The sequence below is a fragment of the Colletes latitarsis genome, chromosome 6 (assembly GCF_051014445.1).
Source record: "Colletes latitarsis isolate SP2378_abdomen chromosome 6, iyColLati1, whole genome shotgun sequence".
Classification (NCBI taxonomy): Eukaryota; Metazoa; Arthropoda; class Insecta; order Hymenoptera; family Colletidae; genus Colletes; species Colletes latitarsis.
This window is the reverse complement of record NC_135139.1, coordinates 14,091,284-14,107,262: the sequence shown is the minus strand read 5'-3', so window position 1 is coordinate 14,107,262 and position 15,979 is coordinate 14,091,284. Positions and strand designations below refer to the sequence as shown.

The 15,979-nt window shown below is 37.0% G+C and overlaps 2 protein-coding genes across 3 annotated transcripts in view; one reads left to right on the top strand and one right to left on the bottom strand.

Annotated features, from left to right (window-relative positions):
- The window catches only part of LOC143342777 (uncharacterized), a 59,650-nt gene extending 51,234 nt beyond the window's left edge, over window positions 1–8,416 (bottom strand). Inside the window, exon 1 of the mRNA XM_076766998.1 lies at window positions 8,386–8,416. Within this exon, the coding sequence (XP_076623113.1) occupies window positions 8,386–8,416 (31 nt within the window). The remainder of the gene's footprint in view (window positions 1–8,385) is intronic.
- Window positions 1–15,979, top strand: part of LOC143342774 (dipeptidase 1) — a 185,205-nt gene that overhangs the window by 160,954 nt on the left and 8,272 nt on the right. For both annotated transcript variants that reach the window (XM_076766995.1, XM_076766994.1), the window contains exons 2-4: window positions 8,460–8,789; window positions 13,505–13,637; window positions 14,244–14,432. In XM_076766995.1, the coding sequence (XP_076623110.1) occupies window positions 8,460–8,789; window positions 13,505–13,637; window positions 14,244–14,432 (652 nt within the window). The remainder of the gene's footprint in view (window positions 1–8,459; window positions 8,790–13,504; window positions 13,638–14,243; window positions 14,433–15,979) is intronic.

Sequence of the window (15,979 nt, the reverse complement as noted above, 5' to 3'; positions counted from 1 at the left end):
TAATAGATAGTTGGTCTGCAAGAGTAGTTCAATTTTTTAAACTAGATATTCGTGTGCGAGCTTACAGTGTCCTAAGCTCTGCTATGATTATTCTGTCTTTTCTCATCATACTATTGTTAGATATTTAGATGATAAAATGTACTCTGTCGTGTATTTTTTTTTCTTGATGACTGTTCACATTTTGCCCCAACTAAAAATAACATGTTTTCCATCATTGATGAGGTCGACATACGCTGAATATTCAGAATAATTGCGCCCACAGAATCTCTAAAAATGATGGACAGTTAGAAAATTGTTTTCCCTGCATATAACGAAAGCCTTCAATAATTCTATAAATATATAATTTTGTTGTTTAAGAACCAAACAATTGCTCGTCCATGCACCTGACAAGGTATTAGTAAAGTGTAGCAAAATTGCTGAAAACTCACGTTACCTGGAATAATACGAAGCCGTGAGTGCTCGTAAGAGATAGAAGTTTACCTCCGACGCAGTTCGAACAATTTTTCAACGCGGATCCGAAGTCATTGTATCTCGCACCTCGAAACGCGGCGCCTCGGAACGAGGAAAAGAGCCTCGCGGTAAATTACTCTTTTTGCTTCGGAAGTTCAACGATACCGCGCGGAGGGAAGACGAGAAGTCGCTTAAAAATAGGATTGCTTTTCAGAATTTTTTTACGAGTTCGCGGCAACCGTGCAATTTCGAACATTACGAGGCCATTTCGTAACGAAGCACTTAGCTTCTCCCCCATTCTTCCCCGATAGTACTCAATGCCCGCAAAGGGACGCGTAAAAATCACATTCCCGACGCTTCGCGCGAACGACTCTTTTAGTTTCTTTTCGAGCGAGGCACCATTAAAACGGCCGTCGAATGGGGTGTTGTATCTGTGAAAATGAGAGTTGTGCAACAAACTTTGCGTTTCCGCAGACAAATAATGGGGGACGAACGTTATCGCGTGATTATTGCGCGATCTTTAAACGGAATAGGTGTTGTATTGTCTCTCGATTTCGTCTAAATAACACTAAAGCTCCAAATACGCATTCGATTCTCCTATGTTTAATGCGTTTTGAATCGCTAAATTTCAAATCTTTCGTTCGATTAATTGCCTACTCTATGAATCGCCTCTCGTCCACTTAAACAGGGTATTCGACCACCCCTTGGAAAAAATTTTAATGGGAGATTCTAGAGGCCAAAATAAGACGATTTATGGATTTTTTAAACATACGCACGAAATTTCAGGGGAATCATTTCTGGTCAGACATTGTATTTTCAGTAAAGAATTTTTTTCTCGAAGCTGCGTACGATTTCGGAGGTATATCTATTCACCAAAAATGATTGGAATAAATTCCTGAGACCGAAAATAATTTTTCTAGAACGATTTGAATTTTTTTTTTTCGCCAAAAAATTTAGTCGTCTACCTCCTGTCGATTTTCCTTCAAAATTCGTTTTTGATTTTTAATAATTTCGTTTCACGCTATACGGAAATATTGTCCAATACTTTTGTGTCGATATCATGAGCTCTACTTCCAGACCAAATTTCAATCAAATCCATTCACTATTGTAGGAGTTATGATCGTTTGAATATTAGACCACTTTTATGGGGGTTTTCTCACTTTACGGGGTTAAGGAACAAATTTTCAAACATGCTTGAATTTCTACATATTCTTCACTAAAATACGCGTTGTTTGCACTTTGAAATATTAAAATCCTCCAATCCGTTCAGGAGTTATGATTTTTTAAAGATACGCCTGAAATTTCAGGGAAATATATCAATGGTATGGTCAGACATTATATTTTCGGTGAGGAATTTTTTTCTCGAAACTGCGTAGGATTTTGGGGATATGTCTATTCACCAAAAATGATTGCAATTCACCCCCGTAACCAAAAATAATTTTTTCAGAATGATTTGAAATTTTTTAGCTTAATTTTTTAATAACTTGTTAACGAAGCCTCAATCAAGAAGTTGATATTCTTAATTTTCGTCTTATTTCGGCCTCTAGAATCTTCCATTAAAATTTTTCCCAAGCGTGGCCACTCTGTATACTCCGTACAATTAAATTGATTTTGAAATATATCGAAATTTTTTGGACACGAATAAAAGAAGTCAGCTTTTGCTTGGTTCTCGTCTCTCAAACGTCCAATCGAGGCTTTCCAGAATCCGCAAGATTGCCTTGTTAATTATTAAAGGAACAATACCGGGTCGCACAGACCGGATCAGAATATTCTATAAACGGTGCTCGGTGAGCCGTAGGCTTTCCTTCGCGATGTACATGGTCGCGTTCGCATCGAGTGACTGGAAAATTTAAGAAAGAGAATCCGTAATAGCGGAGGAAACAAAACTGTTATTTCAAGCAATCTCGCGATTTCATCGCAATAATTCGATCTTTTCAAGCTGCTATTAAAACGTCGATTCACGTTCCGGGACCGAGATAAATGATATTTAAACTCGAAACCCGACGTCACGGAGTTTACGAGTTCCTTCAATTTGCACGAAACTGGCGATGAAACCGCGTCATTGTGAAAACGTACCGCTTCCGATCGAGTTAAAAAGTCAGATTCAATTTCTGGGAGCCAGACGCTCCTCGAGCAGGTTATCGATATTAAAGTGGAAGAAGAGAGGATAGATGCTACGCAAATTAATTGCTTCTTCTTCGATTAAATTCTTGGCATTCTATGCTTTATAAGCCTGGGTTTCTTAATTAGCGATTTCAGCAGTAAATTGTCGCAGCTCGATTTACAAAAATTTCGAGATAATATAGGATAAAATCATAATAACTAATATTGGTATTAACTTGTTATTTATTTATTTAAGTATAAAATTAAAGTCAATAAACTTTATTTTATAAAACCGAGTGTAAAATGAAATGAAGAATATTATACGACAGAAAAATTTATTCTCTTCTACTCGATTCTCAAATAAACATGATTATCAAAATAATTTGTATTTTTTTTTTTTATTGGTTAAAATCGGGTACCTTCCCCTTTGCGACGGTCCAATTTTTTCAAAAATCAGAAAAGTATTAACATTTTCAATAGAAACAACGGCTTTCATAAGCAAATCTAAAAATAACACGGTATAAATAAAAAGAAGAACGAAAACATCGAACAGGTTCGTACTCCAGCAGTTTAAGAGCGCTTCCTTTTATCAATGAAATTTACGATTGTTCGGAGTTGACCGTAAGCAACGCGGTGAAATCTGCACGGTCGTTTTCACCATTTTCCGAGACTTACAATTCGAAGACAAAGTCCGCAAAATGTTCACCCGAGCTCTCGCGAGCAGCTATTTTTCAGGAAACCTTCGAGGAAAACACGAACTGTCATCGAACGATAGTGGTACTTGCATGTTTGCGTGCGAAGTTTCAAATCAGTTCGAGATCGTGATTCGAAGCAAACGGAAGCACGTTTATTTGTAGCGTTCCCTGTTTGAAAAACTGTTTATATTATCATGTTTTATTTATGTTTGGAAACAGACGGCGACTAAAAATTAATTTTATGTTGTACGGTGACGTAGTTGCGAAACCTTTGGGCAACAAACGATTCCGGCGCGTTCCCGCGGGAATCGTGAAATATGTAAAAGGTGCGCGTAAAACCCACGGCTGATCAAAATTCCAAACGTATGCGACGTTTCTACCGCGTGCATGCCGGCATAAAACGAGCTTAGAGGGTAAAACAAAAATCCATCCCTGCGGCCAGAAATACATATCTCTCTCTCTGCCCAGGCGACGGCGTTCTCGCCCTTCCCGTGGATTTCGTAGCAGTTGTCCCAAACAGCCAAGTGATAAATTCGGGGTGAACGCATTAAATCCCGGCGTTTATTCGAAGTAACGATATAAGTGAACCCGAAGAAACGATCGAAATCTAAATTGCCAGCAGTGAGAAATAGTCTTCGTCGACTTAGACTCGGTTGTAACTACCCCATTGTGGCTGCACTGTAATGCTGATACGAGACATCGATCTACTCGAGATCGATAGATCTCTCGTTACCGCCACTATAGACTTTCTTCGAACGCGTACTTTTAATACGATCTTTTATTACGGTCGACGTTTGGATGCTGGCCAATTCGCGAGAAACCTCGCAGATAGCGTTTGTCGTCGACTCCACGTCGACTGATTCCATTTCAATGTGTCAAAAACACTTAGAAGTGCTTCTTACTCAGGCGAAAAAAGTTTTTCTGTTTTTACATTATAAAATTTTTAATAAAAGTTCGAAAAATTGGGACTTGTAGAACCGTCTGAAAGGTGGAAAATTTATCGTAGTCGTAGTCGACCGAATATTGGAATTTTTCTACCAAAGAGGGAAGGGTAGTTAATCGGAAACCAGATCAACACTGGAGCTTGTTCGAGGCTGGAATTCATTTTGGAAATTCGTCGATCCCATCCGAGAACTTTGATTAAATTCTATTTATGTTTCATATACGGCTACGTGGCAATTTTGAGGCTTGACGATGGTTTCGGTTCTAGCGGATCGAAAGATGAGTTTCTATCGAAATTCGATCTAGGGAACACGAGGCTAAAATTTCGGTGGCATTTTTACAGGGGTGAATGTGGAAAATTTGCAATTCCGATGGAAGCTTTCGGAAACGTGGGCCCATGAAACACAATATATGAGGCACAGAACTCGCGAAACATAATGTAGGCGATACATCCGTGATGACAATCGTGAAACCCCATAATATACGTAATATAGTGGCACTAAAGTCTTGAAATCTGATACAGGCGACTCCCGACTCGTGAAACTAAATACGAAAGATATCGGAGTCGTAAAATCGAATACAGAAGACTCAGAACGATGACAGGATCGAGAAACCCGATACTGGAAACGATACAATCGTGAAATCTGATACGGGTAACACCAGTGGAAACCCATATACACGACCATGGGCTGATAAAATATGATAATGTAAGTGACACAATTTCGTGATACCTTACATAAGCTGGTCTCCAGGGTCGTGAAATCTGATCCGAGCGACCCTAAACATATGGAATATGATATCCACGACATCAGGATGGTGAGACTCGATACTAAGAACAGTGAAAAACTATTATATTGACAGTATCAGAGTCGTGAAACATAAAATGGTTGAGTCGAGACTCCTAAAATATGATACATGTAACCATAAACTCATGAATCATGATACGAGCAACCACAGTTGTGTGAAACATGATATTGGAGAGACGAAGGTTGTGAATACGAGTAGATTGCTTGTATTAGAACTTGCATCGAATCAAGTATCAGCATCCGTAAACTAGTTTGCAACAAAGGGTTTGCAACATAACATATTTAAATGTGTTAAATATATGTAAATATTGTAGAAATATTGTTGATCCCAGTGTTTCTATGAATATCGAGGAGTTCAAAAATATTATACTTTATAAATAGAGTTGTTTAAAATATTTCGTAGAAATTCCAGGAATTCCAAAAGATTTGGAATTAGTTCCATCGTATTCCATGAATCTAGAGTTATTGAATTTAATATCGTTCACATTGAGCATTATTGCTGATCTTTGTCAGGCCCCAGCTGCCAGGAATATTGACTTTCCAGCCGCTTAATTGTACGAGAGATTAATTCTACAAGCATGACGCCTATACAATGTACTAAACCACGAACCTTCGTCAGCGTTGGACAGTTTTCAGTATGTTGCTATGTTTACGGGGCAAACTGTTGTAGTGAATATCACACGTAGGGTAACCGCATATAACATGGAGCTCCCGACTTTAAAAGTTTTTTTTTATCGTGGGGTAAATCCTCAGGTACACCCCAAATTCAGACCCTTAGGGGAGGGTTTGGGATAGTGCCGGACCCTTGCCGTACCAATGAGCTCTAAAAATTAGTAGTTCTTCGTGGTATGGTCTAAAACATTGTGATAGATGTAAAGCTACTTTACAACATGTAACAACAGATACGAAATAATTTTAAATACAACGTTACACTTTTCACAATTTCATTGATTTTTCAAAGAGATGCGTTTTAAGGAACGCGTTCTGTAAACTACTTACAAATAGACTATATTTTGACACAAATTTATCGGAACGTTAGAAGCTTCTCTAAAAAGAATTTTCTCTGAAAAGAAAAAATTTTCTATGGGTTTGGTTTTTTACAAAAAAAAAATTTCTTCCAACTACGCTATATTGGATCCTCGTCGAGGATTAACATTTTATCTAATTATTGAATATTTCTCGAAAAAAATTCACGCGAAAACTGTTCATAAACTTCCACAGGAAGAATCGATTGAATTAAATAAAAATTATCCCAGCCAAGTCTCGAATGAATCGGAATAGGTGGGAACGTTGCCTCGAGCTTCGTAAACAGGATAAAATAAAATTTGTATCGTACGGATATTCCTATCAGAAGTCAGGAAATTCGGGGAACCGCGCTTCCACTCGAGGGAAGTAGAAAATCGCGTGTTGGATCAGACACGACGATGTTACCGCAGTACAGTGAATTTAGTAGTATGGATCCTTGTTTAGTGAGACAGTAAATACAACTGAACATGACAGCCCAGTTGCCTCGTAACAGTTCTTAGAAAAATATTCACGATTTAAAAATTTTACATAGGAAAAGGGAACTGAATGTTTCCTGAAAACAATGATCTACTCAATGCATGATCGTGCATTATTTTAAAACGGTACATTTCCAAATGTCAAAGATTCCAGAAGCACACGTTTCTTTTGCTTTTCGGGATAATTCGACGGAAGATTCGTTCCACGCAGAAGCCTGGGTGAAAGAATCCGTTAATGCACGTTCACGTATAAAAGGTACGTGTAATCTCTAGATTCACGCTTAAATTGCCGTTTGATTCGTCGGATTTCCCCGAAAGTTGCATTAGAAGAGAAGTTTGTCTTCCGCGCGGAACGAGTTCGACAGCTGATTTTTTTTTTTAATTAAACTGTCCGCCGATCAATCACTCTTTTGGAAACGATCCATCGTTCCTCTGACGAATCGCCATCGATGACGTAATCTCATTCAATGGACAAGAATGCGTTCGACTAGAAATAACTAGAGGCGCGTTTTAGAAAGAGCGAACGCGAAGATGTGGAAATAATCAGAACGGAAATAAAACGACTTCGTTTGCGCCGCTGAATTTCGACGCCCTTTGAAAACTGAACGCCTTTGCAGAACAACCGTGCCTCGAAAGGAATTCACTGTGCTCTTTTGACGGCGGTCATAAACTATTCAGTCCCTCCGGCCTCGCGATGACAGTCGCCGTGTGCCAGCAACATTTGCAACTCACAGGACGAAACAGTAAATTATTTCTGGACGGGAGCATCAAAGCTTCGGCTGCTCGTCCACCCTTGTCTCTCCCTTTTGGAATAGCACCAGCCGAGAATGGAGACGACGACCTGGGATTAACTTGAAACGGATTATCGCACTTTCTAAATACATTTCCGTAAATTTATAAAAATTACATGAAATTTAAATACAGTACCGGACAAATTTATTCAGAATATTTCTATTGATTTACGAACTTCTTGCTTCGCGAAGTGTCCACAAGCACAACTTATACTGTGAAACATGAACAAAAATAATTGTTAGCTTAACAATACATAAGGAATTAAAATGTAAAAATTTTTCGCGTTTAGAAACCTCGAAGCAGACTGTTTATTCGATAGAAGAATAATTTTTTTAACAGAGTTATTTAAAAAACTCGAAGAATGGACGACCAGAGAAAATAATAATTAGTCTAGACACGAAGATCAATCGAGTGCCTTAATAATACAAAAACAATTAATTTTCTTTGTGTACAATTACGTCTTTGAGAATCATTCTCCTTGCTACATAATTTATGAGCGACGTTGGCATACTTAATCAACTGATTAAACTAGTTTTGACTTGATATTGTTCGTAGTTGAACAAGATTTTGGGTAACTGGATTTCTAGACGAAGTTAAGTTTTAGCCGAACAAGACGATAACGTAATCTCGGCGTAACGTAACCTTCGATAAGCTGTAATGAATGGATTACATTTTCAGATTCGAAATGCGACGATGAATCCGTTCAGAAATATAACTTTCTGTTTTTATAGAAACACGCGACTTGTTTGACGTAACATTTAATATTTAAATCGGAATGTTGGTAAAATATGGATTAGACAAAGCAAACCACTACCATGTCCCACACGATCTCCCGATTTAAATACTCTTAATTATTAATTAATATAGACGAGTAAATATCAAGCTGTTTGAACAAACTCAGAGTTTTTAAAAGAGTTGGAAATTCTCTCATATGAAAGTATGAAACGTGTGTGAAAATCACAGGAGACGTGAAAAATCTTTTGTAAACGTCGACAGAGAAAATAGTAAGGTAAACCCATCGATTCTCTTATAAGTAGAAAATTGTTTGCAAGGATTTTATTCTCTCGTTTAACGAGTATTTTCTCACACGCTTACCTTCATGCTCATCCTGATCGCCAACGTTCATCGGCGATTATCAGCTAACCGTGAATGATGAAATTATGTTTCAGTGTGGCGGTCAGAGTGGTGTCTGGATAGCAAGCGTGATAATACTGTCAATTGGAAGCTGGGTTGGCAAAGTTGGGCCACGACCAGCCGATGGCGAGACAGCACACCTGACGTCGCCGAGGGAAAGGTTGGAAACCGTGCGTCAGGTTCTTTCCGAGGTGCCTTTGATCGACGGGCACAATGACTTACCCTGGAACATTAGAAACTTCGTCCACAATCAGCTGGCTGAGTTCGACTTCGACAAGGATCTACGACAGGTCGCGCCTTGGAGCAAGAGCGCGTGGAGTCAGACCGACTTGGTCAGACTTCGTCAAGGCATGGTCGGCGGTCAGGTAATTATAACTTTGTATCCGTTGTTGTTAAACTTCGGATGTTCATGCAAATGCTTTTATAGAAACCTAATAGAAAAGTGGGACTTACGTTGAAATATGTTTCGTCATTAGGAGAGCTAAAAAATTTATTTTTCACAATGGAAACTCGTTTATTCGAATAGATTGAGAGAGGTTCACAAGCATCCCCATAATTTTTCTTTATTATTAGATCGTCCCATAAATTCGTGTCGAGTTTTGTAATACACGAATAAACATTGTTTTTTTAACTGTTCTATAATGTGATTTCTTGGTCAGTTAAATTGATAATATTTCGTAAAGTCCAAGTTTAACGTAACGTGTAAAACGCAAGCATATGCTTTATTTTTGATATTAAATAAAATCTAACTGGAAGTTATTTAATAACTAAATTTCGAAATAAACGTAGAAGAGAGCATAAATTATAATAGTTGTTATGTCTATCGGATAAAGGATGAAATGCACTTTAAAATGAGTGTTCGTACAAGCTGATAGCTTATTTAGTTCCAGAGGTATAAGGATTCGAAGCGTTTGTTTACTTCTCGAGGTCAATGAACTTTCACTACGACCTTGACAAGGTCGTTGACCACACGTGCTCGTAGTAAATAGGTCACTCGCTCACGACTCACGTACGAGAGAAAGGTCTGATGAGTTAGACGCAGACAGAGTTAGTCGAATTAAAAAAATTACCCTTTTACATAGATTACGATATTTCCAAAACGGAAAGTCGTATCGACATAAACAAAAAACCATTTCAAAGAGCAAGCTTTCTCACTTCTAATGATGGTCAATTATGCAAAAAACAGGAGTAGTTTCGGAACTGTACGCGTGCAAAGTTTGTGTACTCCACCGCAATATCGTCATTCATGATTTTTGTTTCATTTTAGTCTGAATTATCTATTAAGTCGAATAATCGACTACCGTATTAATAGATTCGTCATCAAAGTTTACCAACTGTTGAAGCATATTTTTCTTGTCTCATTTTAAACCTTCCACTTATTCTTCGAGTACGCTGTATATATACACACTCGCGCACACGTAAGTGTATACATGTATTTTTATCCATGGACGTGCTCGCACGCTTATGTAACCGGCGGGTTAAGGAAAATTAAAGGAGAAATATTTTCATGGCACGTTCGCGCATATTTCACGCGAAAGTTGAAAAATTACATAAAACGTAAAGTAAAGAGCAAAATAATAGAACTGCCGGGCAAGGCTAGCCACTCGTGAAATTCACTTAGCTTTTTATTTAGCCAACTATGAATTTGGGAATTTCTTTGTGACTGTACGCAATTTCTCGAAAGTGACTGGCACAAAGAGCTTCCCGAACTTCCATGCAAGCCACGCGTACAAATTAAACGCAAAACGAGAACGGAATTTTTGTGATACGAACAGAGAAATGGACGGAACTCGTGCCACCCTTCGCTTTCAATCTACAAGGGAACATTCGATAATTTCGTTCATCTTTCATATTGGTTTTGTGGATAAGTCACCTTTTTACTGTTACGTACAGGGCAATTCTAAAAACTAGGATAAACCATAGCTCTTTTTATTTGTTTCTAAAGTTATCATAAATAACGTTAATTCACTTTTAGTTTCATGTTAAAATGTTTATTTTTTATGTTTCGAAATTGAATGGACGGATGCTATTTTCGTTTTGTTTTTAAAAACGTTATTATAATATGCAGCTTATGGTAGTGTTAATTGTTACTAATAGTGACAAGATTTGTCAAATTTTTGAATCTACTATTTAAAAAACAGATGTATCCACCGTCTCCTTTGATACAATTTCCAATATTGCGACACGAATAGGTAAATTTAAAAATACCTGAAACGTAAAAACAGTACAAGGCCCGTCCTATTCTACAAATGAAAATGCACTTTGTTGTACCATTACGATCTGCGTAACATCGCCAGCTATAAGTTACAGCAAATTCTCATGCAGGCGATTATTTATAGATGCTACGTGATGCCATATTTGCGGCACGGTAAATCATAAACGCAGACCGCGATCATAAAATTTGTCAGGGTTCCACGGGATGAAATAATGCGTAATAAATTCACCGGCAATAATGGACACCGATCTTATTAAACTGCAGTAACGAACCAAAATTCGAGCGCAGTGAGTATCGTTTGGTGATTCTCATCGATCTCTCGACGATTTAATTGGAAATACAGTCTGTATTTGACAAGCCAATCAATATTATAGTATAATGAGGTAGATTGAAAAATGTCGTGAAACATGATCCTCGACAAAAAGTATGCTATTCAACGGATACATTACAAAAGTTTGAGTACAATACCACCGTCTGTACGAAACGAAGAGAATGTACAGAACTAATATCAGGAGCATTCATAACAATTAATTAATCAATTTTTATCCCTTTATTTAATACCTGAAATTTTTAACACGCCCATTTAATTGGAAAACCATCTACCACAGACCACGTTTGTAGTGATTCGATATAGTGCATCCTTCAAATTACGAACAAATAAAATATATTTAATAGACGGATCGAGGATTTTTTAAATATAGTATTCAAAATAATGGAACAATAGAGCCACTTAGAAGGCAATTTCTATGATCTTCATATCTCGTTTAGTTACTTCACTGAGCAATGAACCTTATTATACAGAAGGCCTTTCCATTTTTACTGAATCATATACAATATTCCCTTTACACATAATTAAGGGAGTTTTCTAATCTAAACGTCAATTTTTTATTTGGAATTAAAAACAAAACAAAATTATGACACTCTTATATCGAATTCCATCACATGGTTTTAATGTGTATTTCAGAAGTATACACAATTCTTTGCATATAAAAATATATAAAACAATTCTCTAAGAAACAGTTGTTTGTGGAATTAAAAACAAAACAAAATTATGACACTCTCATATCGAATTCCATCACATGGTTTTGATATGTATTTCAGAAGTATACACAATTGTTTTCATACAAAAATATGTACAATAATCATCGAAGATACAGTTCGAATGGGACCCCTATGCAAAGTTTCATCTTACGTTGTCGTTGCATGCCTATAACATTCTTATTTTTGCAAATCCCGTAGTATGTATTTTCGAAAAAGTGAAATGAGAAGATCAGCTTATTGAAACTTCTAGACCAGGATACCTCCTTGAAGAATCGCGTCGAAGTCGTCGGAAGAGTTGATCCGCGCGACGCAATGCTGGAAAAACGCACAATGGGGGAAATGAAAGGGTGTAACGCGCGGCCAGGAAGAAAATGGCGAGGTAGCCGCAACGCAAAAAGAAACAGGGAAAAAAGAAACTCCGGGGAACCGGTAACGAGCTTGCGGTCGAAAGCGAGAAGTATCGAGCGTGCTCGTGTTTGTGAAACGTAATATTGGGCCGTTTCTGTTTCGCTCCTGTACATCGTCGCGACGCTGCGCGTCGTTTCATTGCGCGCGCCGACCCGCCCTGTTACGCGATCGCCTTTATAAAGAAAAGGAACTTTTTCTGTGTCACCTTGTTGCCCAGTTATCTTTCCTGATATTACGACTTTCCGGGATATTCGCTCGGTTGAGCCAAGAAATGGGACAGAGATCCGTAACCACGGGTCTCGAGTACCGAATATTGGATTGGCGAGAGATGGCCTCGAGTTTTAGAGTGCACAGAAGGTTGTAGCTCTCGCGAAGTTTACGGAACCCGAGCTATTGTCACAAAGCGTAAACAAATTGGGGGTGCAAACGATTTCAATGTATTCAGGATGGTCCCCTCAAGACTGTTTCCACCTTTACGTGGTCCTGCGGAGGATCCAACTTTTGCATCCCCTCCAACTGTATTTACATACTGAGCACCAGTAACGAGAATTCTCGGTTTTGTAAGACATACGCTGATGGCCAGAAACGAAATTTCTCGTTATTCGTTTATTTAACGGAGGGGATGATCCCTCATATATGATTACTAGATTGTGGACCTTTATGCAAATTCATATTTTGGGAGCTTTGTAAAGAGTTGTCTCATTCTTAAATTCATAAATACTTTGCTAAGAAGTTATGACAAAAATATGAAATGTGATGTTTTTTTATTTACTAAACAAATTTATTAAAATTTTGTTTAAAGAGAGCAACTGCTAGTTGAGGCACGAAAAAATATTTTTAACGTAGAATTATGTGGATAACTTAAACATTTCTTTATCAAAGTTTAGTTTCTATCATTTATCTTAGGTGCTGAAGTATTCTTTCTTCGATGATAACTTTTTCTTGTCATAAAATTTTGAACTATTGTTCATGTTTATGTTTAGTAAATTGGAAAGAAACCCACGATATCGAATGCTTGCAAAGGATTGATTTTATTTTATTACAAATTTTTTTTCTTGTTTTTAACCTCTTAACAAAGCATTTATGGATTTTTTATTATATAATATTTTAGTCTTAGTTTTGCTTGTAGAACACACTGCTGAAGTGTGTACGGAAAAATGCGGAACACCCTGTATAATAATTCGTACCTTAAGTATGTCTTGTATTTTTTCATTCTGCAATTATTTGAGAATTAAAATTTCCCATAAATGCATAAGCATCCACAATCTAACAATTACAAAGAATGTGACAGAAAATTAATTCATCAATCTGTAAATGTCTGTTTAAATGAGCGTATGTGGAATTTGACAAGAAATCAACACGCTTCCTAAATATGTTTGCTACGACAAGTAATGATCGCAAGTACTTTCTTCACAGTTTTGGGCTGCCTACGTGCCCTGCGAGTCTCAGCATCTCAACGCGGTCCAGCTGACTTTGGAACAAGTGGACCTCATTAAGAGGCTCATAGAAAAGTACTCGCAACACATGCAGTTCGCTGCATCTTCGAGGGGTGAGTTTTTTTCTTTATTGTTTGTTTTTTGTACGTGGAACAGCGCGTACGAAAAGCTCCCATTAAGCACCAGCTCGTAAATTCCGACGGGACGCAAAACTTTGCTTGCTCGCCGCAACACGCAATCCAGTTCGATAGTCGACCGTAATTCTTCTCGATTCAACGAAACAACGATGCTGCAACTGAATTTTCGCGCTCTCAGAACTGCGTTACGATGTTTCGCGAAGTTACAACGGTTTACGAAATGTCAATTAAAAATATAGACACGGAGAACATTCAATTCGAGTTCTTTGTGTGTAAAATATTTAATGGATGAAATGAAATTGAAACAGAAAAAAAATGGTATAAAAAGTACAATAACACATTTCAATTTGAAACGTAGAGAGTTACTACACATAAATAAAGAAAATTAATTTTAAGATATTAAGTGGTTTTATGCATATCTATTTTGTATTTGACGCAAATAACTGTAGAAATAATTGTTAAAAAAAAGAAATAGATTCTCAAAGGGTCGAAAGAAATATCTGAATAGATAAGTAAATGATCAGTGACTTCAAACATACTCGACAGGATTGTTTTTGTAAATTGATGACAATCGATTTCCAGAGATCCTGGAGGCTCACGAAAAGGGCAGAATAGCATCCCTGATCGGAGTGGAGGGTGGACATAGCCTAGGAAGTAGTTTAGCCGTTTTAAGGACACTGTATCACTTGGGTGTACGGTATCTCACGCTCACGCACACTTGTAACACGCCATGGGCGAAAAGTTCGTCGGTGGAGGACGACGACGAGGACGGTGAGTGTCATAAGACGATAAAATTACTGTTTTTTCACCCTAACGATTCGTATTCAAGGTGCCAATTTTTATAATTTATTTTCGCCTTTTAGATATTATTTAATGATGTGTTGTAAACTTGATGTGTTTTTGTTTACACATTTTCTTCTATTCCATGTCTTTTTTTTATATTTTATTATATGATTTCCCTTTAAACAATTAATTTCCTATTGCTTAGGATTCATGAACTTTACAATGGGTGAATTACGAAGAAAAATATTTTATTCTGACGAACAGATCATAAGGTTTGTTATCAACATTTGCAGGATTAACGAAGAGAGTTATATTTGGAACAAATAAGAAATAATGTAATTGCAAGAATAAACAATTTAAATCACACTGAACACAAATTTTTTAACAGCAATTATGTCTGTTCATCACTACTGCTTATTCCCTAATGAAATTGTCTCGCTGTCCCCAGTTGCCAATTGCTAATTGTAATTACACAATGAACAAAACACGTTGAACTCTTTTACGCATAAATTGGCATTGAATAAAATTACAGTGCGACAGAAATTTACAGTACAAATCTCCTGCATATTTATTCACGACATATTTATAATTAAATTAACAACTTGAATCTAAACTGAATAATAACAACCAACATTTCTCTGTCGAGAATATTATTAAAGAAACATCTGATAAAAATTGTAGGTCGAAAAACCTTATATTATTTAATCATCCGGAAGACAATATGACTCCGGACATCGACGCTGTGAAAGAATTAATTGAATGCATCCAACCTGGCTCCTGTGATTTCAGTATAACCACCCGTCCATCCGTAACCTTCGTATCGCTTAATATGCCAATATCGATTCTAAGAAACCGATTTAAATACAATGGACCAATATAAGGATTCGATAAAACCAATCGCCTATACAGCGGTCATATTTGAATAACCTGAGGGATGAACTTAAGAGATTAAACGATCCTATAAGACCATTCGATACGTACTAGGAATTTCTCGAATTGTACCTACATCACAGGAAAACAAAAAACGTATAGTTAACCCGTTAGTATACTGTCAAAACATAAGAGGCGTACCAAATTTATGTAGGAGTACATAACAATCACAACAGATCGTTTTGATATTATTATTCTAAATAAAATATGGCTACATTCTATTTAGTACTGCTGAGCTCGAATTGAATGAGTATACTGTTTATCGATGAATAATAATATTTTTTCGAAAGGAGGAGGAGTTCTTATTGCTATTAAAGACTTTTTCCAAAATCAAAATCAACTGTTCCATCTTCTTCGAAAAGAGTTTTATTGGATTTGTTCTTTCCAATAAAATATATTTCTTCGTAAATGGCTTTCGGGTAAAATTAAATAATTTTAAAACATAGAAGTTATCTTATTTCTAAAAGTCTCGGATAAGAAATGGTAATGAAATATTTTAAATTTAAAAAAAAATCAAGGAGCTTGAACCACATCTGTTAGAAACGTTTCTTTCTATCTTTTCCAAGCGTAAAAGTTATTCGTATGGTCTATTTGAAGTGCCACCG